This window comes from Acinonyx jubatus, chromosome B1 (genome assembly GCF_027475565.1).
Source record: "Acinonyx jubatus isolate Ajub_Pintada_27869175 chromosome B1, VMU_Ajub_asm_v1.0, whole genome shotgun sequence".
Taxonomy (NCBI): domain Eukaryota; kingdom Metazoa; phylum Chordata; class Mammalia; order Carnivora; family Felidae; genus Acinonyx; species Acinonyx jubatus.
The window spans coordinates 94720790-94748457 of record NC_069382.1 but is presented as its reverse complement, the minus strand read 5'-3'; the positions used below and the strand labels follow the sequence as shown (position 1 = coordinate 94748457).

General features: G+C 34.3%; 1 protein-coding gene and 1 long non-coding RNA gene across 6 annotated transcripts in view; one reads left to right on the top strand and one right to left on the bottom strand.

The window, feature by feature from the left end:
- HSPA4L (heat shock protein family A (Hsp70) member 4 like) overlaps positions 1-15615 on the top strand; it is a 50058-nt gene extending 34443 nt beyond the window's left edge. For both annotated transcript variants that reach the window (XM_015071791.3, XM_027065804.2), the window contains exons 14-20: positions 360-458; positions 1988-2125; positions 5689-5814; positions 6107-6214; positions 8346-8465; positions 12113-12274; positions 14328-15615. In XM_015071791.3, coding sequence (XP_014927277.2) covers positions 360-458; positions 1988-2125; positions 5689-5814; positions 6107-6214; positions 8346-8465; positions 12113-12274; positions 14328-14519 — 945 coding nt within the window. In that variant the 3' untranslated portion in view covers positions 14520-15615. The remainder of the gene's footprint in view (positions 1-359; positions 459-1987; positions 2126-5688; positions 5815-6106; positions 6215-8345; positions 8466-12112; positions 12275-14327) is intronic.
- Positions 1-27668, bottom strand: part of LOC106974537 (uncharacterized) — a 70019-nt gene that overhangs the window by 5842 nt on the left and 36509 nt on the right. The window lies entirely within an intron of this gene.

Below are 27668 nucleotides of genomic sequence, written 5' to 3'. Positions count from 1 at the left end.
TTTTCTCACATTTGTAAATATTTTTCATATAAACATGTTTCATGTCAAGTTTAATGTTCTTTTTTGTAAGCTTACGTTTGTGACTTTTGGTTGGTGAATTTTAACTTGAGAACAGTTTTCCATTTATTTTGTAGTTATTTGCCTATAGGTGAATGCAACTATTCATTCACATAGCATCAAATAGGTCATTTTATTTTATTGACCTATTAATCTGTTTATTTGTATTTATTCTCATTTGAGAAACAACCTTCTACTTTACTATGTTCACACTTTTCAAAGCAGGTTTGTACTCTAAGATGCTGTTTATTAATAATAAGGAAGACACTACCAATATTACAAATTATGTATTTTCTTTCCAGGATAAAATGCAAGTTGACCAAGAAGAAGGAGGGCATCAAAAATGTCATGCTGAACACACCCCAGAAGAGGAAATTGATCATACAGGAACCAAAACAAAGGTGTGTTTTATTGTTTTTATGGGGGTGTCTTTTTGAGATTGCTATTTCGAGTTAATGTATTCACTTTATAATGCATGCTTTTAATACACTTGATATTTTAAACCTTAGAACTGTGGAAAAGTATAGAAGGACACAACCAGAGTAAATACAATTCAGTGAGTTATAGAGAATTTTTAAAAGAATGAACCTTAACAATAAAAGTAAAATTATCTCTCTGGTAGGAAAAAAGATGTGTTTTTCAGTAATTTTTTTGTGTTACTAAAAGCCATATAATCCCAGAAAAATAAGAAATGGAATAAGCTAAATGAAGAAAACTTAAATTGGCAGAACCCAAGTGGTTAATCTCAAAATTAACCACTCTAAGCATTTTGCTACATATCATAAAATATTTTGCTTTGTGCAAAAATATTTTTGAAAGTAAAAATTTAAAGGGTAACTTTTTTATTGAGAGTCATAATTTTACGAGACAGTCATTGCTGATAAAAGGGAGACCATGACCCAGTCACACAGATGAATGTGCTCTAAATATCATCTTCAACGGATTTTTCTAAACTAAGAATTTAATCTGTGTTGGTTAATTGTATAGATTTTTTTCCAGAGGTTATAAAGATTCCATTTTAATTCCTGGGCTCTCAAGCAATATACAAACTGAAACCCATTTTTCTAGATTTTTTTATTTTACTTGATTTTTTAAAATATTTATTGTCAAGTTAACTAACATACAGTGTATACAGTGTGCTGTGTGCTTCAGGAGTAGATTCCCATGATTCATCGCTTACATACAACACCCAGTGCTCATCCCAACAAGTGCCCTCCTCAATGCACATCACCCATTTTCCCCACCCCCCCCAACCGCCTTCAACCCTCAGTTTGTTCTCTGTATTTAAGAGTCTCTTATGGTTTGCCTCCCTCTCTGAAACTATTTTTTTCCCCTTCCCTTCCCCCATGCTCTTCTTTTAAGTTTCTGAGATCCCACATGAGTGAAAACATGATTTACTTGATTTTTTTTTGCTTTAATTGCTTAATAGCTTGAGATATAGTTTACATACCATACAATCCATCCATTCAAGTGTACAAGTAAGTGGTTTTCAATATGCTCACAGTTTTACAACTGTTATCACAATCATTTTCTCAGCATTTTCATCACCTAGGAACTGCCCAACAGTTTTCCAGAATGTTTCAACATGTTACAGTCATGTCAGCAATATATGAGGGTTCCAATTTCTCCACATCCTCACCAACTCTTGTTTTCTTTTTGTTGTTTGTTCATTACAGTCATCCCTAGTAGGTATGAAGTGGCATCTCATGATTTTAATTTGCATTTCAATCCCGGTATTTTTTATGTAGAAAGATTTAGTGTACACAGTATAAAATACTATCTGTATTAAAGTAGTCTTTAGTAGAAGGGTAATAGTTTTGTTTGGTTTTACATTTCTGTTTTATGTGAAATCACTTTTTAAATCTATTTTTAAGCTAGTTTTAGAAATTTATACTTCTCTTACTTTTTTTTTTTTTTTTTTTTTTTGCAGTCAGCTTCCTCAGACAAACAAGACCGATTAAACCAGACCATTAAAAAAGGAAAAGTCAAGAGTATTGATCTGCCTATTCAGAGTAGCCTGTGTAGACAATTGGGCCAAGATCTTCTCAACAGCTACATTGAAAATGAGGTATATAAATCTGAGTTGATGTTGAAATAAGTGGTAGTATATTCTAAAATCTTTGTAGAGGTCAGTGCTTATTCCCCCCCCCCCCCATTTGGGGAACTAATCCATAATTCTTTTTTTTGTTTTTTGAATGTTTATTTTTGAAGGAGAGAGACAGAACGTGAGTGGGAGAGGGGCAGAGAGAGAGGGAGACACAGAATCCGCAGCAGGCTCCAGGCTCGGAGCTATCAGCACAGAGCCTGACATGGGGCTCGAATTCAATTTGTGACATCATGACCTAAGTAAAGTCAGTCGCCCAACTGTCTGAGCCGCCCAGGCCCCCCTAGAACTAGTCCATAACTCATAAAGAATTATTAAATCGTTGAACTCCTTTATTTTGGACAAAATATTGAGCTGTATATTATGTACAGTGTAGCTTTCATCACAGTTATGTGAAAAATGTGTTGTCTTCACTATAAACAGTACTGATGATTCTTACCTGCTTTTACTGTGTAACAGTAACACCCAGCAGACATCATATGGGAAGTATTCGCAGCCCCCCTCTTCTAATGTATTGTTCTTAAAAGTCAAGGCTCTATTCAAAATGTTTTCTGACTTCCATTTAATACTTTTTAAGATCTGTTGTCATTCTTGAAATTTTCTTTACATGTCTGTGTGTTTAATTTTTATAGTCTTTTGAGGAATAGGGTTTTGTTTCTTGACTAGCAATTGTATAAGTAGTAATTTTATGTTTAAAACTTTTATTTAAGTACTAGTCCCTAATTTCTATAGGCTTGGCTGGCGTTAAAGAAGGTGAGTTTTCTTTGAAGTGCCTCATATTCTCCCATTTGCTGCACATTATTCTAGGAATTTCTTTGAGATATTTTGACTTTACAGTGCTTGCTCTTTTTAGTACCTACCCATACTGTCTATTCATTAACTATTAAAGGCTGAATTTTCTGTGAAGCAAACATTCCTGGAAACCATGGGTAATTCAGTTTTGAGACTTATCTTCCCAAAGTAATAAATTGTAGGCAAGTGCAGCTATGGCAAATTCTGTGTATAAATATTCTTAAGTATAAGAATGTATAAACTTTTCTTAAGTTTTTAAATGTTTATTTTAAATTCCAAGTGTCAGTGCACTGTAGTCTTCTGTTTAAAATACTGTGTTTCTGTTGAAATGAAAATTTTGTTCAAGTATTACAATCCTCAGATTATTTATTTGCTTTAATTAAAACAATCATGTTTGCCAACTGTTTAAAACACTTTGATATCTTAATTAATCCTCACAACAAACGTATGAGGTAGAAGTACTGTTAGAGATCTGTGTTTTACAGATGAGGAAACAGGAACAGGTATACTAAATCACCAGATTTAGTGGCCAGAGAGTAACCTTTGGATTGGATCTGAGTAGTCTGTCTCCAAAGCTCAGCATCGCAACCACTATACTGTATCCCCTCCCAGAGCTAACATTTATTTAGCATGAGTTATATGCTAGGCACTATACTAAAATTTCATGTGAAGTATGTCAATCTTATTAACAGCCCTAAGAGATAGATAGAAGTATTCTGTGTTTTAAGGCAAGAAAACTGAGACTTAGAGAGGTTCAGTGACCTTCCTGTGATCTCAAAGCTCATAAATGGGGAGCCAAGGAATTGAACCCTAGTATGTACCATGACATAGACTATGTCTGGTTTTTAAAATAGCTTTATTTTTTTTTATGTGTATGTATTTTTGACAGAGACAGAGCATGAGCTCTGGAAGGGCAGAGAGAGAGGGAGACACAGAATCTGAAACAGGCTCCAGGCTCTGAGCTGTCAGCACAGAGCCCAATGCAGGGCTCGAACTCATCCTGAGATCATGACCTGAGCCGAAGTCGGATGGACGCTCAACCAACTGAGCCACCCAGGCACCCCTAAGATAGCTTTATTGAGATATAATTCATATACCATACAATTCATTCATTTAAAGTGTACAATTCAGTGACTTGGTATATTACACATTACTAACCTTTTAAACTGATAAAATATGCCATTTCGACTAAGTGCACAACAATTCAGTGGCATTAATTACATTCATAATTTCGTGTAACCATCACCACTGTCTATTTCCAAAACTTTTTCATAACCCCAGTGTGTCTGTAATCATTAATAACTCACTATTCTTCCCTATTCCTCATCCCCCGGTCTGTCTCTGTGACCTTGCCTATTCTAGAAAACTCCTATGAATGTAATCATACAATATTTCCTTTTGTGTCTGGTTTAGTGCACTTAGCATGTTTTCACAGTTCATCCATGTTGTAACATGAATTAGAACTTTATTCCTTTTTATAATAGAATGTTTTTTATTATTTATATATATATATTTCATTTATCCATTCATCTGTTAGTCGACAGCTGAGTTGTTTCCACCTTTTGGGCTCTTGTGAATAATGCTGCAGTGAACACTGGCATAAAAATAACTGTTTTGAGTTCCTGTTTTCAATTCCTTTGGTTATATACCTAGGAGTGAAATTGCTGTGTCATATTGTAATTCTTTATTTAGCTTCTTGAGGAACCAGCACACTTTTACAAAACAACTGCAGCATTTTACTTTCCCAACAGCAGTGTACAAGGGTTTAAAATTCTTCACATCCTCACCAACACTATCCATGTCTTTGATTTATAATCATTCCAGTAGGTGTAAAGGGGTTTTGGTTTGCATTTCCCTAATGCATTTTTTTTTAATTGAAGTCTAGTTGATACACAGTGCTACTTTAGGTTCAGGCGTACAGCATAGTGATTAAATCAGTCTATACATCATGGTATCCTCATCACAAGTGTAGCTATCACCTGTCACTATACACTATTACTATGCCATTGACTATATTCTGTGTTGTACCTTTTATCCCCGTGACTTACTCATTCCATAACTTGAAGCATGTATCTCTACTCCCTTTCACTGATTTTGCCCATCTCCCCACTTCTCTCCCCGCTGGCAGCCATCAGTTAGTTCTATTCATGGGTCTGTTTCTGCTCTTTATTCATTTGTTTTGTTTTTTAGATTCCACATGTAAGTGAAATCATACGGTATTTGACTTGTTTAGTATAATACACTCTAGGTCCATTTATGTTGTTGCACATGGCAAGATTTCATACTGTTTATTGCTGAGTAATACTCCATTACACACACACACACCCCACATCTTACATCTTATTTATCCATTCATCTATCAATGGATACTTGGGTTGTTTCTATCTTGGTTATTGTAAATAATGCTACAATAAACATAGGGGTGCATACATCTTTTTGAATTCATGTATTTGTTTTCTTTAGTTAAATACCCAATAATGGAATTACTGAATCATATAGTTCTATTTTTAATTTTTTGAGGAATCTCCATACTGGTTCCCACAGTGATTACACCAGTTTACATTCCCACCCACACTGCACAAGGGTTCCTTTTTCTCCACACTTGTTATTTCTTGTCTTTTTGATTCTAGCCATTTTGATTGATGTAAGGTGATGATCTTATTGTGGTTTTGATATGCATTTCCCTGATGACTCTTGTGCATATTCTTAATAGCTAATCTGAACATTTTGAATAGGGGAAGATGATAATGCAAGATAAATTAGAGAAAGAAAGAAATGATGCTAAGAATGCTGTTGAAGAATATGTATATGATTTTAGAGACAAGCTGGGCACAGTCTATGAAAAATTCATCACTCAAGAAGTAAGTCTAAATTACATAATTTTTTATTAGAACTATTTGTTTGACAGTGTTAATACGAATTATGTAAACAAACATACCAAATGTGTTACTGTTGTCAATCCCCTTGAGCCACATTTAGGAATGATTCTTAGTTATGTCTCCTAATTGCAGAAGTATGGTGAAAAACATGTTAATGAATAAAAAGCCAGAGAAATCTGAAATTTAATCTTTTATACTTGAGAAATAGTCTGTCCTTCTTTGATAACTTCTAAGGAGAGCATTTTCAGTCAGTGTCTCTTCAATATACAACTAGGACTTGAATAAACTGTCTACAATATTGGAAGATACAGAAAATTGGCTTTATGAAGAAGGAGAGGACCAACCTAAACAAATTTATGTGGATAAGCTTCAAGAACTAAAGGTAAATTTTTTAAAGTCCGTGTTAATTTTGAATAGAACATTGTTTTCCTAAAAATTGTGGTGTAAAAGCACATTGTCTATTTTTAATAAATACATGTGTAAGAAGAAATGTTCTCTAATCTTAAAAGCAATTTTAGAGGTCAGTAATGCTATATGATAACTGAAATTAAATAATGTATAATCATATTTATTCAGACACTCAGATATAAATATGTAGTAGATGGCTGGAATGTGACCACTTTTACATTAGGCATTTTTTTCTGAAATGTTATTAAGAAGTGATTTGTGAACCTGATCCCTTCTTATCCATTGGAGGATGCACCCTTTCTCTGCTTCTCCCCCCTTCACTGTGCCGTGATTTTGAGGAGTATACGCTGCCCTTTTGTATTTTCACATTGCAACTGATGTGGACACCTGGCCAGTGAAGAAATTCCAGTTTCTTTCACAAAGAAATACGGAGATGTGGCAACCATGTCTCCTTTTTCTAGGTCAATGGTATGATTTTAAGAAACTATCACTATTACTCCTTTCTTTCTGCTTGCCTACCCTACCCTGAAAAAAATACTTTTAAATTCAGATTACAAGGATTACAGGAATTTGTCTTTTCTTCTTAGTGTGCATCATAGCAGTACTTTAATGTTCACATGAATTGCCATGGGCTTTTATTGAAGTGCAGACTATGATTTGGTACATATGAGGTGGTGGGCCCATGATACTGCATTGCTAACAAGGTTCTAAGAGGTTCTGATGCTGCTGGTCCCTGAGCCATTCTGAGTAGCAAGGGAAATACATAGATGATATTGATAGGGTTCCTAGGATATGGGAAAAGGCAGCCCTTTAGGATTGGGTGAGCAGAGTATAAGAGAAGTTACTTAAAAGCAAAAGCAAGTATCTTGCAAAAGTTATAACTGTCTTCATGCCAGTAAACTACTTTCAAACAGAATAATTAGCAACCAGGAAAGCTGATCTTATAGCAAAACTAGGCTTTATCACATTTTAGCTTGGTGGTGGTGTTACTCCCCATCTCCCTAAAAGAATGTATGTATTTTGGGTAGTAGGAACAGCCAGGCAGCTGAAGTCAGTAGAAATAACTAAAAAGCCCAGCAGCTCTCAAAAAGGATTATTTCACCCCAAATATATAAGTAACCATAGAAATGAATGTTGTACAAGTTTTCACAGGCCTTAGTATTTGGAGGGGGGGGGGTGGCTTTTAAAAGTTGGCAGTACTTGGTCCTTTTTCAGAAACATTTACAGTAAAATGTATGATGTAAATAGACTAAATGCAATATGTTGTCCTGGAACAGAAAATTATGAAATCTACTTAAAGTCTGGAGTTCAGTTAATGGTAATGTACCAGTGTTGGTCTCTTAGTTTTGACAACTGTATATACTGTGGTAATACAAGATATGTAAGATGTTAACATTAGAGGAAAGCAGTGAGAAGTACTTGATGCTCTATTATTTCCCCTGTAACTTCTCTGAAAATCTAAAATTATTCTAAAATAAGCTGATTTTTTTTTTAAGTACATAAACTATCTACAAGAAAATAGGTATTCATTCTTATAATGCATCCCCTTCCTCAAAATTCTGGAGGCTGTTTTAACATTCCGGGCACTTGGGGCAAGGGGCCAAAGGTTTGTTTTTTGGTTTTTTTTAAGTGCTATACTTCCAGATCCAGGATTTCCATCTAATTAACAAACATAAATAATATTCAAAAGATAATATTGAATATCTGGAAATACTAGTAATCATGTTGCTTACAGAGTTATAATAGAAGTATTTGCGACCTGTGTCAGATAAATTCTGCATGCGATAATGTCTTTATGGCTAATAGGTTTGGAAATTTTCAACACAACTTTGAAGGAATTAAAAGTGTTGCCTTTGGATTTGACAGGAATCAAGAAGTGGTAATCTTAATAAATGAAAGACATAAATCATTAGGCATCCCTGTAGGATTGCATAAGGAAATAATCACTGGAATTTATTTTCATGTAAGGGAAATAGAGAAGGCATGTTTTGATCTGGCCAGCTTTCTTTCCTATTCATCATCATGTAAGGGTCCAATAAAACTTGTCTTCTGTTAAAAGTCATTTTCGGTTAATAACTTTTTCTTTCAAAAATTTTTCTTAATAGAAATATGGCCAGCCTATTCAGATGAGGTACATGGAACATGAAGAGAGACCAAAAGCTTTAAACGACTTGGGAAAAAAGATTCAACTTGTCATGAAAGTGATAGAAGCATACAGAAACAAGGTATTAAAGTCACAGGGCAAGCTGCTGCTGATGGCATGTTTTTTATAGTACATGGTAGGATGGGGTAATAAGTTCTCAGCCACAAAGCTGTAGCAGTCGTTACTGCCAAATTCCGGAGACCTTGTACTCTAAACTTACTATTTTTTTTAACATTTGTTTATTTTGAGAGAGAGAGAGTGGAGAGAGAGGGAGAGGAAATCCCAAGCAGGCTTCACGCTGTCAGTGCAGAGCCCTGTGTGGGGCTCAATCCCATGAACCATGAGATCATGACCTGAGCCAAAACCAAGAGTCAGATGCTCAACCAACTGAGCTACCCAGGCACCCCTATCTTTTTATTAGAAAATTACTGTAAAGGGTACTAATATATTTAAAATACAGTGCAGTTATGCTGCTTTAATCTCTTTAAATTACCTAAAACCCACACTTCAATCCAGTGACTAAATCTATCATTTTCTTCTTAGAGATTTCATTATTGATACAGTGAAAGAGAATTTTTCTTGGAACTTTTTTTATTATAGGCCTCTTGCAGACTGGACAGTGCTAGACTTTATTTTGTTCTTTTGCTTTTGGTTGCTCTCTGTCTTCCAGTCTATGAGACATTTGTGATCTCCTGTACCCTTTATTCTTTTAGATGCACACCCAAATCTATATACCTTTAACCTGCCGACTGTTTTTAAGCTTCAAATATTTAGTTACATCCAAAAGGAAATATCATTTATATAATAGTAAGATATGACAAAATTAGGCTTACCATTTTTTCCTCTAAACTCAAGGTTAGCAGGATTTTTTTAAATGAACAAATAGTGAATATATTAGGTTTTACAGGCTAACAGTTCAGATCTGCCATTGAAGTGCAAAAGCATCCATATACAGTACGTAAATGAATGGGTATGGCTGTGTTTCAAAATAACTTTATTTAAAAACCCAGGGGAAAAAAAACGGCAAGTAACAGGTTAGTTTTGGCCTGCAGGACAAGTTTGCTCGCCCTTACTTTGAATAAATATTCACTATAATTTCCCCAGTTTTTATCATGGGAGTTAAAACTGCATCAGTAAGCAGGAGAGGGTAGCACCAGATTCAGGCAGGTAATCTTAATAACTTATGTTTACCAAACAGTGAATTTTAAACACTTTTCATGGATTATCTTAATCTCACAAGGATATATCATAAGAAAACTGCAGTGCTTAAGCAATTTATCAAGGATTACACTGGTAGTAAATGATGCATTTAGGATTAAAACTTGAACAGTCTGAAGTTAACATACAAACTCCTATCACCTATGCTACTTTGTACTACACAACGTGTAAAAAGAGGTTGCTTGCTTCACAAAATAGATTTGTAAATTTTGTAACATAAGATTACAATCCAGCCAACCAGAAAGAAGAATCCAGGCACTGATTGCGAATGTGTCCACTGCTGTCAGTGTCCAAAATGTCCATACACGTACAAAGAATAGAAGGATAATGGAAAGGTAAGACGGAAGCAGACAAATAAAAACACCAAGAATATTTCCAATATGGCATTGGACATCCACATAACAATACATGGCCCCATGTTCCCCAGGCTTTAGCAGTCTTGAGTATGCAGGTTTAAGATACCAAAGCAAGACGAGACTTCACCTACATTCAGGGATTTTGAATTTTTCTTATGTTCTGTCTTCAGTTCAAGATGCTGGAACTACAAGCATCAAACAAAACATTGAACCTGTTTCTAATATGCTTTGGTAGGGAAAGGTGAACAGTAAATAAGTTACTTCAAAGGAGTCAGATACGGGGGCACCTGGGTGGCTCAGTCAGTTAAATGTCCGACTTCAGCTCAGGTTATGATCTTGCAGTCTGTGAGTTTGAGCCCGCATCGGGCTCAGTGCTGACAGCTGACGGCCTGGAGTGTACTTTAAATTCTGTGTGTGTGTCTCTCTCTCTGTCTCTCTCTGCTCACACTCTCTCTCTCTCTCAAAAATGAATAAAAAAATTTTTTTAAGTAGATAGGGATAAAGGACTATTGAAAAAGTAAGGAACCACCAAAGGTGGAGGAGATTTGTGAGAAGGGCAGACTAATAAGATGATATACTGTTAGGAGAGAACTGAAGGAAGGGAGGGCTCAAGGTGTAAGATAACTGTAAGGGAAAAGTTGTAGAAAAAGGGAGAGCAAGTTACAAAACCTCAAGGGGAAAATGTGTTGAAGGAACAGCAAAGAGGCCAGTGTGGCTTAAAACAATGGGAATGGGATTAGAACCTAGTGCCTAGTAGGCTATCATAAAAGTTTGGCTTTGAGATATGAAACCATTGATTGGAGGTGTTTTTTTTTTTTTTTAATGTTTATTCATTTTTGAAAGAGAAAGCATGAAGAAGGGAGGGGCAAAGAGAAAAGGGTACAGAGGATCCAAAGCGGGCTCTGTGCTGACAGCAGAGAGCCTGATGCAGAGCCTTCAAATTCATGAACCATCAGATCATGACCTGAGCCAAATTTGAACATTCAACCAACTGAGCCACCCAGGTGCCCTCCATTGGAGGTTTTTGAACATACAAGTAACATGATATGATTCATTTTTTAAAGGATGTAGAAACACCCATTTAGACATTATTAGAATAACACAAGGAATGATAGAGGTTTGAATCTTGCATATTGAAGGGGGAAAGTAGTAGTCAGATGTTTGCACATTGTAAGATTTGGTGATAGATTTTATGTAAATGTGACAGAGGAGTCAAAAATGACTCTAAGGATATGGCCTGGAAGGATGAAGTTGCCATTTACTGAGATGGGGAAAACTGGGAGTAGTAGGTGGGGGTGTAATCAGGATTTTGAAACATAGGTGGTCATTTCATTCTTTATAAATGGAAATTCAGGTTGGAAGTTGGATATAGAGTTGGGAATTCAGGGAAGAGGCTCAGGCTAGATATCTTTTTAAAACATGCATGTGAAGGGATGAATGGGAAGGAATATAAGATGTGATCCATGAAGTAGAAGGGAATTCAGAAAAACGTGGGGACCCAGAAATTGGGTCTTCTACAAGCAGAAGAAGAATACGTGATGAAGCTTTATAGTTGTAAAACACAACATCACCATTCTCCCAGTTCTTTGGCTTTGGAGTACTCTTTAATTCCCTTTCTCTTTATTTTCTATGTCCCATCTATAATCCATCAGGAGATCCTCTTTCTGTTGCATTGCCATTTCTTTCTCATGATTACCATCCTAAACCCTGACTTCTTAGATTACTTTATGTGGTAGCTGTAGTTGTGTTTTTCAGACAAAATTTTATTATGTACTTCTCTTTATCAAGAACTGTTGTTCTGTTATATACTGAGAATTTTCTGTCTAGCTTGCACTATGCCTTTATTCCCCTACTTCTCTTTATTCCCTAACAACTGAATTCCATTCAGCTTCTTTCTTAAGTACTTTTCCCTTGAATATTCTGCACTAGTCATTTTTTGAAAAAACCTGACTTCTTCAGAAAGACTTTCCTTTTAAAAACCCACATTGATTTTTTTCTTTCTCCCAGTCTCTTCAGTTTTGTGTAATTTGTATGTGGCTTCTTCACATGGGTATGTGGGAGGTATACGTTCAATAAGAGTCTAAATCTTTTAAATGGAAATTATTGTTGCTTATGGAAATATTTTCTATTAAGTAAAAGGCTTTTTTTTTAATAGGATGAAAGATATGATCATTTAGATCCAGCTGAAGTGGAAAAAGTTGAAAAATATATCAGTGAAGCCATGAATTGGCTGAACAGTAAGATGAATGCACAGAACAAACTAAGTCTCACTCAAGATCCTGTGGTGAAAGTCTCCGAAATAGTTGCAAAGTCAAAGGTAAGTAACTATGAAACTTTCTTTTTAATGGGTTCAAGCCATTAAACATTTTTTTTCTTATTTTAGAGAGCACCCACAAGCAGGGGAGAGGGGCAGAAGGAGAGAGAAAGAGAAACAATCTTAAGCGGGTTCCACACTTAGCACAGAGCCCAGTGTGGGCTTTGATCCCACATCCCTGGGATGATGACCTGAGCCAAAATCAAGAGTCAGACGCTCAACCGACTGAGCCACTCAGGCACCCCAGGCCATTAAACGCTTTTATTGGGAGCCATACTTTAAGCAATAATCAGCTTGCAAAAGAACTTAGAAAAACAAATTTAAGGCTAAATTTTAATTTTGAAAAAAAAAAAAAAAAAGATTTCTAGGTGGGACATCTCTGTTCCTTGATTTAGTCACATGAGGCTGTGTTTTTAAATTTTAAGTTTACTACACAGTGAAATAAAGCAATGTGACAACTTCTTACTGTTATATATGTCAGACTTTTCTAGACTGGATGAGACTTCTAAATCTCCATTATAAAACTTTGCAGTGTAGGTTTTTGACATCATTTGAAATCTGTAAAATTCTATGATAAAATCTTATTTCTGAGATAAAGTTGTCAAGGGTGTGAAGAAACGGATGTTTTCCCTGAGCAGCTCGGTTGAATTTGTTTCATTCTTTTTGTATCAGTATATGTGTAGAAATTTAAAGGAAGTATACGTACCTTTAACCCAGAAATCATAATTCTAGGAATTCATCCTAAATCGATCATTACACAAGTATAGGAAGATAACCTTCCTGGTAAATTAGCAAAAAGTTGAAAGACACAAATACCTGTAAGAAACTAGATAAATGGAAGCATCTGTACAACACTTTGCAACCATTACATGATTTCAGATATGAAGATGAGTACAACGTATATCTTTTAGATATAAAGATTTAGATATAAAGATTTTATATTTAGATATAAAGATGAGTACAATGTACTGAGTGAAAAGTTACCTCGCTATATAAATTAGCACATTCATAGATTTGTAGGTTTGTATATATGTGTGTGCGTGGACATGTATCTAGAAGGATGCTCCCCAAAATGTTAATGTTACTCTGTAGAAGATGAAATTCTGGTTGATTTTTTTTTTATTCTGTGTGTTTTCAGGTTTTTTTTTTTTTTTATTCAAATCTAAGTGTTTTCCTTTTGAGAAAGTTTTGCAACAAAGCTATAATAATTTACTCCTAATCAGATGAAATATAGAGTGTGATAAGAGCAGTTTGCCACTACAACATTCCCCCAGTGGGGTGCCTGGATGGCTCAGTCAGTTAAGCGTCCAACTTGCGCTCATGTCATGATCTCACAGTTTGTGAGTTTGGGCCCCACGTTGGGCTCTGTGCTGACAGCTCAGAGCCTGGAGCCTGCTTCGGATTCTGTATCTCCCCATCTCTCTGCTCCTCCCATGCTCATGCTCTGTCTCTCAATAATAAATAAACGTTTACAAAACAAAACATTCCCCCAAGATGTTAGTCCCTGTCTTTCCTTCCCTCTCCCAATCTCTGTGACACTGGTCTTGAAAGATTTTAATGGTCTTTTATTTCTGTGTTAAAAAGAAATAAGGGCAGAGAAAATACATTGTATTTATTTTAAATTGTTAAGTTGCATTTACATTCATGACTTATTTTCCTTCAACATAGTTCTATAATTCCACTTATTAAAGCTGTTTTTGTGTAAATATCAGTTTATGAAATAGGTGTTATTTGACAGAATTCTCAGAGCATCAGGCATAATTTAAAGGAATAAATTAAAAATTATTTCTTCCTAAGTAAACTATATTTAAATTATGAAGAATCAGTTTTTAGGGAGATTATATACAAAGAGTATTATTATTAAAGATTGAAGAGTTCTCTGTCAGCACTAACATGCACTAACCCAGAAGTAAATGCTTCTTTGACGTATTTGAAGAAACTTGGTTATCTGAGCTAACATAAATTCAGGAATGTCACATTAATGTGGAATTTAGAACGTTAATAGTAACTTTCTCTGTAGTAATTTTAATATAATCACTTCTCTTCATGTCTTTAGGAACTGGATAATTTTTGTAACCCCATCATTTACAAGCCCAAACCAAAAGTAGAGGTTGCTGAAGACAAAACAAAAGCTAACAGTGAACACAATGGACCAACGGATGGACAGAGTGGGACTGAAACTAAACCAGATATGACAAAAGACAGCTCCCAGCATCCTAAATCTTCTGGAGAGATGGAAGTGGACTAAGTCTTAATTTTACCTTCACATAATTCAGACAGTGCAAGCAATCACCAAGGTCCATTCTTCCTTTTACATGTGGTACACACAACATACGTTCAGTTCTTAACCACGTTTTGTCATTTGTTTTTTGGAGTAGTTTTGAAAAGTGTTTTATATTGAGTGCACTTCTGTTCATTTCCATTGCTGCTTATGTGAAGCTTTAGCTGAGAATAGATTTATAAGTCAGTTTAAGGTTTATAGGTATATAGGTTATATCAAATATGCGAGACTGATATATAGTTGGCAACAATCTACCTTATTTAAAGCTTCTACTTGGATAAACCTCAGCTCCTGTATTTAGGAGAGGATACTGTTTTGCACTATTGCAGAAGCATAGATTTAATTGCATCATCATTTTGAAAAACATTGAAATTGATGTGGTTTAAAGCCACCGAGGCACTGACTTTTTTCTAGTTATTGTAGTTATAATTTAAATATTAAAACAGATAATCTTATTGGTGTGCCATGAGAACTCCAAAGTGCTGTCATCACATAAATGAACTAAATCACATGTTGAAAGGGAAAACACACAATTTTTATGTTAAGGTGACACCAGCAGTTTGCATCTTTTATTAGTAATGTGGATTGATGTTTCCTCAAGAGTAATTCAGTGTCATTTTCACTTGAAACTTCTGATCTATTTGTCCTGAAGACCAGCTGCTGCTAACATAATACTAGCCTAAAGATGAGGCATTTATGATGAAAATACCTTCATGTTAAGGGGCAAATGCTATTGACTGACTCAGATGTTCATGTGTGATGTTGATAGCCTTGTTTCAGTTTTAATAGTTGTTTTGTTTTTCTTAATTGACTTTAATATCTGAACACAGGGTTGGGAGAAATGGCACAATGTACTGCATTATATACATTTATCACTGATTTACATAATGTTAAGAAATAAACACTTAAATAAGCGGTAATACTTGAAAAGAAGTACTTATACCGTAAGTCTTAGGAAATAATGCTTGTAATAAACTTAACTATGTTACACATATCAACAGGCATAGAATGTTACATAAGTGTAATATGATATGATGTGATTAAATTATAGTTCCTGCTGTTACATTACCTGTTCAGATCTTGGCTCCAGTTTTGGTGCTCCTTATATATATTATATGGGACAAGGGACTGTGAAATTACGATATTTTAAGACTTAATCAGTGCTTCATCACCAGACTTGTTCACGTTGTTCAGTTCTGTCCAGAGGCTTGAAACCATTTAAGTATGGGAACAGTCTGAAATGACTTTTCAGACCTACGAGAGGCATAGACCATGCATGGCACTTGTGTTTCATGCCAATCAACTAGATTAATAACCTAAGTTAAAATTTTGAAAGGCTCACTTTTTCCCAAAGCTAAAACCTTTATATTAAGATGAATTAATAATGACTTTCTTACATAGTAAAAATTGAGAGTTTAATATCTTTAGGGATAGTCATTATTTCTCACAAATAGTTCTCTTAAGAGAGATTTTGTTTCTACAATGTAGTCTGCACTGAAAGGGGAGCATATGGAGCAGTGCATTTTGCAGGGATTTTTATTCATCCTTTTTGAGGGAGATGTCCCTTTTTTGCATTAAAAAAATCATATAGACCCAATATATTTTTAATGTCTTCTAGTCTTCAAACTTCTCCTTAATACTCTTAAAGTGAAGTAATTATATCCACTAGTAATTACTTTCTTTTTAAAGCATCAGTTGGTTTTTATTTATAGGTTGAATATATAGGTTCATTTCAGGAAGAGCATCAAAGTTATGAAGGAGTATTTCAACAGCACACATTAGGGAGTTCGTAGCTTTTTCTTGAGTTAACAAGAAAATCTCCACCCACTTCGTTAGGAGCTATGTAACTCCAAAACTTGTGAACAAATGTGTAAATAACCCTTTCTGCATCTGAACTGTCTAATATATCTGACATCTTCCCTTCCTTCTTAAATCGGTTTATGTAGTTGTGTTTTAGATCTATAACATTCTAATTCTTACATTTATATAACACTTCACTTGGTAAGTTAAATACATCCAAAGATAAGATGTATGCTTTCCTACTCATCCAACTTAAATGATATTTTCAAAAGCTGTTTAACCTTATGATGTAGTTGTTTACTGAATATAAAGAAAAATATGTTCTCCTTAACAGTTTGGGGTAGAAGGTATGGCTCAGTTTAATCTGCATGGAAATATATGCAGTACTAGACAAAAAAATTTTTTTTCAAAATAAAAAGCCACTATTTTAGAAGTTATTTTAGAAGAGACATAGAAAATTAGAATGTTTTCCTATAATCAAATATGAACTAAGTATGTAGAAAATAGGATGATTAAAATACACTTTTACTCTATGAAAAAGTATAAATCACTTGGTTTCCAAATCCACCTCCTGATAGCCAATCATAGTGTGATTATAAAAACAAAGATTGCTTAAATAACAAAGTTATTTAACACAAAGTTTGTGATGCTTTAATTCCTTTAGCAGTATACAGAATTCTTAAGTTTAAAACAACTAGAAACAGTACACCAAAGAATTGGGCTTTTGGAATAAACAGATAATAATCTCAGTTTAAAAGAGTGTAACTAATTAGATTTTTCCTAAGAAGAAATAAAGATTTCTTAGAGTTTCTTGGCCAATTTTCCAGTATATTTATGATTACTTCCTAGATAGCTATATTAATGAACTTGGGGCTCAATTTTTATATAATAAGTATGAAAACATTTTATCCAAATTAGGACATCTTGACCTGTTTTGAAAAATTATCAATACTTAAAGACAATGAGCATTCAAATACAGTGATCAAATTAGCTGACTTCAGTTTGAGCCAAAATAGAACCATTCCTCTGTATTCATGAATTTGAGTTGTAATAAGCCTATAAACATTCTCATTAGGATTTTGTTTTGTTTTTAACAGGTGATATTTGGTAGTTAACAGTTGAAACCTTGGCATTGATCTTAAATATCATATAAGTGATTCTTAAATGACAAGACAAATATAACTTCACCTTTCTCACCTTTTAGAATTTTACAACCAGAAAACTTCAATTCTAAATTAAATGTTATTTTGTGATTAGACTTAGGAAGTTTTAAGTAGAATTTGGCCTGTGATATCTGATTCTATAAAATTAATGATAAGCATTACTGATTGTATCAATATTTAAAATCTGATGGCACTGATTAAAGTTAGCCACTGATGACTTCAAATGTCATTGGTAGTGTGCTTAAAGTGTGATTCTAATATTATGCTCTTACTCTACAATCTTTCATAACTACCATTTAGCAAACTAATCTTTTAAAGCCATCAATTTCAGAAGACAGAATTTTGATGATCAAAAAGAAAAGCAGGTTTGAAATTTCCTTTTTTGTCTTACCATTTTAAAAGTTCCCAGGGAGCACATAATCTTTTCTTTCAATAAAAAAGTAACAGAAATTAATGCAAAGACCAAAACTCTTAACCAAAACAAAAAACTTCAGCTATTTTGCTTCCTCATCTAATTTTAAATGTACTAATAAAATTTATGTTCTTCCATATACTCCTGTGTTTCCTAAAAAAAAACCAGCTTTGGGTTTATACTACAGCCAGATGTCTAAGTTTTTTTCTTGCTGAATTCAAGGGTATTTGCTTCACACTTTAAATAAAAAGGCACCTGGAATTCTTAGAACGTTAAACTGAAGCTGCTTAGAAGAAGAAAACTTAACCTCTGTGGCACAGTGGTCAGTACCTGTTAGGTGGTAATGGCTCTTTCATCTTCCAGATCCCTAAGGCTACCTCTAGCATATTGTTAGAGTAAGTATTAAAAGAAAAAGCACATCTATTAAAACACATTATTAAAGGACTCGGAACTTTATTGAAGTTAATGAAGCTAATTGAATGATAAGCATTTTATTCAGTCTGTCAAGCAGGTCAAAATCCATAACCATAACAAAAATTAATAGTATAATCTTTGCTTTGGAATCTTTTACTGTCCTAAGTTATAGGATGATTATTAAGGAAGTATATAGTTACCTAAAAATGACCCATCCTGTACAGAGATAAGGGAAATTCAGTATGTTTTATTTTTATAGTGTATAAACTATAAATGGAAATGATCTTTCTGGTGCATCTTGATCCATTTATTCTCTCATCCAATTCTAGGCTCTTGTATAATCCTATTTTTCTCCAGCACATTTTGGTTTTTTTATTTTAGATGATTTTTTAGGTCTTTCATTTTGTGTATTTTTAAATAGTTTCACAGCTATCCTATCCCTTTGATAGCTAATTTTATTGCCTTTGTTGCCTTCTAAACACCAAATCTTATTACTGTGAAGAATTTTTTGACTCTTATAAATTCATACCTGAAAAGCCGTGTTGTAAGTTTCCTCATGTAGTATCTCTAAAATTTAATAATGGCTTCTAGAGTTTTCGTATTTTGGCCTTAGAATACTTTTAAGTAGTTCTGGACCAAAAGAGGTCAGTTTTGTGAATTATCATATATGAAGAAACCCAACATTCCTTATTTTTAATACAGATACCAGTGTGACAAAATAAGGGTCTGAAATTCAAAATCATTAAAGGGTTAGCCACCTTCCATTGTTTGTTCTTTCTGATTTACATACATGTTCTGTGCATCTTCCTGTTTTGTTTTTAGAATTTCCTAAATTTTGTGCTTCTAAGACCTTGAGTCAAAATGCTCTTGAAATCATATGAACCCATCCAGAAGAAGGTGTTAAAATGTCATTAGAAGGTAGGGAAATCTAGGAAATGCTTTAAAGTGTTGTATTATTTTCCCTGAAATAAAATTTTATGGCTTAATGTCTTGGAAGCAGACTCACATTAAAAGTGGTTACCTTTTATACTTGGTAAGATGAAGCCATTGTTTAATTCTACAGTATATAAAGCAGTTTTTTAATGAAATTATCAAATTGTTTTTAGTTCTAATATGGCATCCAAGTCATTTTTTCTTTTCTTCAACCATTATTAAAATAATTTCTATTGTGACTCTGACTCTAGTCATTAGTGTAAAAGAATTTCTGGTGGTTTAGTTCCTATTAGCTAACAATTTTGTTTTTAAGGAAACTACATTTCGTAATTTCCAAGTTTGTTTTCAATACAAAGAGTAACCAGTGCAATGCAGAAAATCATAACCAAGTGTGATGTGTCTATAAAAATAATCAACTGATTTTTGCATGTAATAGACCCTCAGCTTCAACAAGCTGACATGAGAATGGTTTGTGATGTTACACTGATAACATTCTAGGAATATAAATTTGGCATACAATTTTGGTTCACAAACATCCATAATAATGTTACATATGGCAGGATCAAAGTATATAAAATACTTTCTGTGTCTGTAAATTGGCATCTTCATACTAGTGAACAAATAGCAATTGATAATAAATGCAATTCATTTTTGGATGACAATGCACCTTGTCAAGTCATGTAATTACATTAAGTCTATACCTACTTGTTCCTTGAACTATGTGTTTTGCACACCTGAGGTTTAATTGTCACATATTGAACTTAACTGACTTGATGGTGGTTTGTGGACAAGTCATTAGAGACATTTAAAAAAATTTACTTAATAAGGGAGGGTCTTTAAATGAGCAAATTTTTCAAACCTTCAGATGCTATTTGTTGATTTTGTAAACAAATTGTTAATATTGGATATGTTGTCAGAATAATTTAGCTTTATACTGGAAGAGAAAACAGGAATAAGTCAATATGATGACCTTAGCAATTTTCAGTAGGCATAGAGGAGCTCTATACCCCAGTGAGTCTCATAAAGCTCCTCTGTTTGAGAATTGCTATTCCTGACGAAAATGTGTCAAGTCGTTTAGGGTGTTAGGGGGTAAGAAAATGATTGAGGTCCCCTAGTCTAGAGTATTTGGTGCTTAATCTTCTAGGGATAGAACAACTTAAAAGCATTCAAAGGCTAATGGACCCTCTGTCCAGAAAAATATTTATATTTCAAACACTTTATAAACTAAGCTTCAATGCAAATAAATACTTGTTAAGTCTAGAAGGCTTAACAATCGGCATTCATTCCTATTCATCTTATCCTGAATTTGGGAAGAACTGGATAGGATTTAGGTTGGTTTTGTTTTGGGGTTTTGTTTTTTGGTTTGGGTTTTTTTGGTAAAACCAAAGTCACTAGTAATTAAACAGAAAAGACTTAGCCTTCCAGAGGTGAAGAAGGAATGTCTGTTGATTGTAAGTACCTCTCATTTTTATCCTTTACAATTCTCCCTTTTTAAATGTAAAAAAAAAAATGTTCAAGATGGTTCACAGAACCTGCAAATGCCAGAAGGCAGTCTGAACCAGTTGTGTCCAGCAGCATTGGCAAATGACTACATTTGGTTTCCTATTTAAGTTCACTGTGGTGGTAAAGCAGTGTAAACCTGAAAGGACTGGTGTACTGGTTTTAGAGATAAAAAGGATTAGGTTAAATTAAAAGTAAATAAGTAGGAAGGCAGCAATTTGTAGTTAATAAAATGAACCCCACTGAAGGCAAAGAGAAGCAAAAAACAAATCACACAAAATAACAGAAATCCAAATGTCACTAGTTACAGTAAACTTGGCCAATTTAAAAACTATGTGGTTTTTACAATTCTTAGTAACAATGTAATAGTTTAAATTGATGGAATAAGAAAATGCCAATCAAATGAAACTATAAATCAAATTGACTTTAAGGTAAAAAAATAAATATTGAGATACAAGTGAGCTTCAATAATGACAAATAGAGCAATTCACCAGGAATAAAAAATTCTGAAACAATAAGAAATATATAAAGCAAGTGACAGTACAAAGAGAAATTTGGGCCCAAGGTAACAGTGATAACTGGTAGTAAGCAGCTAAGTATATAAAAGAATAGAATTTTAAAAGGCAGATCTGATAGTTTATGCAAATAAACTATCACTCAACTGTTAGGTAAAACCTAAGTATACATGGGGTGTTTATAATAATAATTATCAGTAAACCACAGCAAATCTCAATAAACACCAAAGACCATCATACAGATTTTCAAACAGTGCAATGTGACTAGAAGTAACCTATGAAGATAGCCCAAGAGAATTTCTTACACCCATATACTTGAATTGAAAAAATTAACTTTTAGAAATGTCGAGGCATGTTAAAAATTAGAATGTACTTCTAATTGGAATGATAATATAAACCTGTTATATATGTTTAAAATATTTTTTATATTTTATCTTAAATTGCAAACGCACCTCTTAAAGATCCCTTTTGGATCTATTTTTCTTCCTGCAATGTACAAGAATGCACATAAGTGTTCAGCAATCTTTTAATAAATGAAAGCTGCCTATAAAGACTTGGTTACGTGCAACTGGAGTGCTATTTTAGAAATTTAAATGCTTTGATGCCTGTATTGAAAATGAAGATTAGAAACTTAAATGACCTAATCATCCTAGTAAAGAAGTAGAAAGACAACAGCAAAATAAACTTAAAGAAATTAGAACAAAAGAAAATAAGAGGAGAAATTAATAGCAAATGAAATAATCAACAAAATCAAAACCTCTGTCTCCAAGTAGAAAAAAATAGACCAGCCTCTAACACAATTGAGGAAAACACATCATTAAATCAAATTTGAGTTGAAAATCTACCCATAAAAGATATACCAAGTCCAGAATGTTTTACAAATCTCCTACAAATAAGTCCCTTGAAACTTCAAAAATTAAGAAAACCCCCTAACTGCTCTTAAGCCAGTCTCATAGCGTACTCTCTATATATACCACACCAGAAAAGGACGATATGGGAACAAAATTACTCTTCCAAACCCACTCATGAAGATAAATGCAACAAATTACAAATTTTCTAAAATACTAGCAAACTGAATTTATAAAGGTTAAAAATATACTAACAGATTTATTTTATCCCAAGGATGCAAGAGTAGTTTAATGTTAGGAAATATCATTCACCACATTAACAGATGAAAAAAAAATTTTTAACAGATGCTAAGAGTATATCTCATTGCTCATTTATGATTTTAAAAAATAATCTTATACTACTTAGTCCAAGCCACCGTCATCCTTCATCTACATTATTATAGTAATGTACTAACAGGTCTTCCTGACATTTATTTCCAATGCAACTCAAATTTATCCTTTTAAAACTTAGATCATGGGTCACTCTTCTGATTAGAACATTCCTTAGATCTCCACAGCATTCAATAAAACCCAAAGTCTTTACCATATCCTGAAAATCCCTACATGATCTGTACCATTAACTTTTACCTCATATTTTACTGCTTTCCTCCTTGATCACAAAGTTCCAACCCAATGTCACCTTCTGTTTTAAGAGCAGTGTAAAACTGTTGAAAGATAAAGAGAAAATCTTAGAAGTCAGAGAACCGAAATCTTCGTCAGACAACAAAGACCATTACACCTCTAAGGAGCAACAAGACTAGTTGACTGACTTTCCAATGGAAATGATGGAATCTAGAAGACAAAGGACTGAAATATTCACTATTGACTTAGTAAAGTGAAACAAAAATCTACCAACATAGGATTCTATACTGAGTGAAAATATCCTTCAAAATGAAGACAAATATTCTTTCATAAAAAACTAATTTTAGCAAATCTGCACCAAAAGTAATAACTAATAGAGAATTCTTCAGATGGAAGAAAAATGCAAGGAAAAGCACTAGAAAACATAAATGTGTGGGTAAATCTAAATATTAAATGTACGAACAAACACTGTCTTGGGGTGCCTAGCTAGCTCAGCCACTAAAGCATGTGACTCTTGATCTTGGGGTCATGAATTCAAGCCCCACACTGGGCATGGAGATTACTTAAAAAAAAAAAACTATCTTGACCACAATATAAGAGATAGAATGCATGACAACAAGGAATTAGTACTCTTAAAAAACACCTAACCAAAACCAGCCTCTGAGTTTTGCAAATTTTGTCTCAGATGCTCTTCTTTCTTAGCAACACAAATGAAATGCAACTGAAATAATTTATATCAGACAGCTATTATGTGAACTCACAGGTACACACAAGTGTGTATGTGTGTGTGTGTGTGTATATATATATATAAAATCTGTTATAATTCAATGCTTTTTCTAAATGTTACTGTTGTGATGCTATCTCCTATAGGTACATTTTTAAAAATCAGGTTTCTAAATTTTTAAAAAAGTATTTTTATGTTTATTTTTGAGAGAGAGAGTGTGTGAGCAGGGGCAGGAGCAGAATGAAGAGACACAGAATCTGAAGCAGATTCCAGGCTCTGAGCTGTCAGCATAGAGCCCGACACAGGGCTTGAACCCACGAACCGTGAGCCGAAGTCGGATGCTTAACTGACTGAGCTACCCAGGCACCCCCAGGTTTATAAATTTCTAAGATTTTATAACTTCAATTTGTTGTGGCATTATATACATCCTTCTTTATGCCTGTTACTCCTTTTAACATTAAATTGCACAGGAGTCTGGTTCCAGGCCAAAACCTGATCCTTCAGGTTCAACAACACAAGGACACAGATTTTACCAAGCTGGCCTCACAGGGGAAAACTGCCCTCTTCACAACAGACTAGGTACATGGTTAGTGTATTGCAGTCTCTGGAGGGGGTTGCAATCAAGGACTCAGACTGTCATTCCAACCCTGAGTCAACAATGCTGATATGTAATTTATCATTCCTAGCCCACCTGCCTCCATTCGGAGGCCTCCATACAGTGGAGACTCCACGAAGACTTCCTTATGACAGGACCTTGACTAAGATATTTTTCCCCTCTGACCTCAGTAGTATTTTACTCCTAGCCATTACCCCTTTCCTTCTGTCAAGTTCCAAGTCCCTAAAATGGTAGGAGTGTTTTATTCAGCTCTTCAGTAAGACATCTTCCACTGCCGGCAATGCCTATCATCTGACTGACCCATGCGTGGTGCCATTCTGCAATGAAAAATGGAACATTGAGGAGCTACCATTTTTCTTTGCTTTTTGCCTACAGTAGCACAGGAAGTGAATAAAGCCTTCGTTATTACTTTCAGTTTGGCTTACTGTCCTATTTGACCACACGGATACTTGACAGTTTGACAGATAATTCTTCAATTTCCTCTTTTGATTTTCACTGGTCTAGTAGTATTTAAACTTAAAAAAAAAAAAAAGTTATATACATTCCGGACCAAAAAAAAAAAAAAGGCGGTGGGGGGCAAAGGGGAAGGGCAAATCAGGCTTACCAAATTGGCAAATAAAAGAAAAAAAAATGGAACATTCCCAGAATCCTCAGCAACTTTCACCAATATGCCTGCCATTCACCAGAACTTAATCTGAAAGCTACCCCTATCAGCTTGGTAGTCTAGGAAGCTTAAGTTTTTTGACTTGCACTTTGCTATCTCCAACAAAATTGGAATTCTGTTAATAAGGGTGTATGTGGCATGGGCAAAATTAGACACAGTAAGGACACAGAGGAACACCACAGTTGAATTATTCTCTCAAACAATTTACATTTATTTTCATATGTCTATGAAATGTTTACAGATATTGATCATATATATGGCCAACAGAGGAAAAGTTTTGAAAACATCCTCTAATCATAAGCCAATAATCTCATACATTTACAAATTAAGAATGAAAGAATAGGGACGCCTGGGGGGCTCAGTTGGTTGTGCATCTGACTCTTGATTTTGGCTCAGATCATGATCTCACAGCTCATGGGATCAAGCCCTGCGTGGGCCTCTGTGCCATCAGCACAGAGCTGCTTGGGATTTTTCTCTCTCTGCCCCTCCCCTGGTCACACTCTCTCTCTCAAAATAAACTTTAAAAAAAAGTGAAAGAATAGATGGACGTATCATAGAGAAAAATAATTACTATCTGAAAACCAACAGAAAGGAAAATATATCGCACCAACAGGGTAAATGAAAATTGTCCTAATGAAAATAAACGTATAGCTGTATTTGAAAAACCTTAGTTTTCCCTCCTATGTCTTCTTTGCTACACATTTCCTTTCATTATACTACTATCACAACACTTCAGACACCAGATATGTGTTGCAGCAATTCTCTGCAACACCAGCCAGGTGTCCTACAATTTAACTCTATTTAATAGCCTTAAATAATTTTGTTTTTAGAAAGTACAAGATGAAGAAAGGCATAAGTTCTCATCTAATGAATATGATTCAATTTAATTCTAACACTATCCACCTGGAGATAACATCAGATCCCACAGATTAAGGGTTCAGTCTCACAAGACTACCCCCTTTCAGATGTCAATCGTAAGTAGTACATCCTCAGATTATCCACAACTTCTGTGCACTTGGCTACAAATTAGAAATTCCCATAACCGCCTCCTTGGGTTCAATTAATGTGTTAGAACTCACAGAACTCTGGGATTAACACCTACCAATTTATTAAAAGTATATGGTAAAGGATACAGATAAATAGCCAGATACATACATAGGCAAGCATAAGAGCTTCTGTTCCCATTGAGTTGGGGTATATCACCCTCCTGGTGTGGATGTGTTCACCAACCTGACAGCTCTCTGAACCCCCACTACTAGGATTTTATGAAGGCTTCCTCACTTGGGCATGATCAATTATTAATTCCATTTCCAGCCTCTCTCCCCTCTCTGGAGGTTGACGAAATGGGACTCAGAATACCAAGCTTCTAATCATGGCATGGTCTTTCTAGTCACCAGCTGCCATCCAGGAGCCCACCTAGAGTGACCTCAACAGAAAAATGATGCTCCTAGTGCTCTTATCACCTAGGAATTTACAAGGGTCTTAGGAGCCCTGTGTCAGAGGTGGAGTCAAAAACCAAATATTAGGACAAAAGATGCTCTTATCACTTGGGAAATTACAAGAGTTTTAGGTTCCTCTGTGCCAGGAACCAGGGGCAGAGACCAATATATATATTTCTATTATAGCCTTAAATAATTTTGTTTTTAGAGAGTACAGGATGAAGAAAGGAATAAGTACTCATCTAATTAAATATTAGAAAAAACAAATCAGAAAGACATGATTAGTCAGAAAGACTACCTTGCAAAGCTAAATATAAAAGATAAAGCTAAATATAAAACATAAAGACTAATAAAAAAATATATCTTCTTTGGCAGACAAAATAAGGAATAAGAAAGGAAAATAAGTACAGATACAAAGGAGATTTTAAAAGACAAACTGTTCTCTGATAGAAAGTTTGGAAACCAAAAGAAAAGAAGCTCCTGGCAAAACATGAACTGCCAACATTGACCAAAAGGCAATGGAAATTTCAAGGTACAAGACACTATACAAGAAAATGTGTAACTAAAATCCTCTACTGATTAGCAATCTATATAAAATAATTATATAGAAAGGAAATTAGCAATTTCCTAGCAATGAACTATTTGAAAAAAATTTTTGCAATAGCCTCAAAAACAATAAAATACATAGGAATAAATTTAGCTAAGGAGGTGAAATTTCCACACACTGAAAACTTTAAGACTTTGATGAAAAAGAATTGAAGACACAAATAAATGTTTATGGACTGGAATAATTAACTTAGTTAAAATGTCCAGACTACCCAAGGCAATCTACAGATTCAATGCCTTTTCTATTAAAACTCTACACTTACTTTCTTTCACAGAAATTTAGAAAAAACAATCCAAAAATTCATATGGAACCAAAAAAGACCTAGAATAGCCAAAGAAATTCTGAGAAACAAAAAGGCTCAAGGTGTTGCACTTCCTAATTTCAAACTATATTACAATAAGTCCCAGGGATGTAATGTACAGCATGGTAACTATAGTTAACAATACTGTATTGTATATTTGAAAGTCACTAAGAGAGATCTTAAAACTTCCATCACAAGAAAAAAAATAAGTGTGGTTATGAATGTTAATTAACCTATTGTAATCATTTTGCAATATACACATAAATAATTATGTGGTAATACCTTGGATTAATGTTACATGTCAATTATATCACAGATGGAAAAAACCTATATTACAAAGTTACAATAACCGAAAGAGCATGGTACTGGCATAAAAACAGTCACATAGACCAATGGAACAGAATTGAGAGCACAAAATAAACCCACATATATACAGTCAACTAATATTTGACAATGATCTAAGAATATACAATGTGACAAGGATAGTCTCTTCAATAAATGGTGTTGGGAAAACTCTAAAATCATATGCAGTAGAATGAAATTGGGCCCCTGTCTTTCA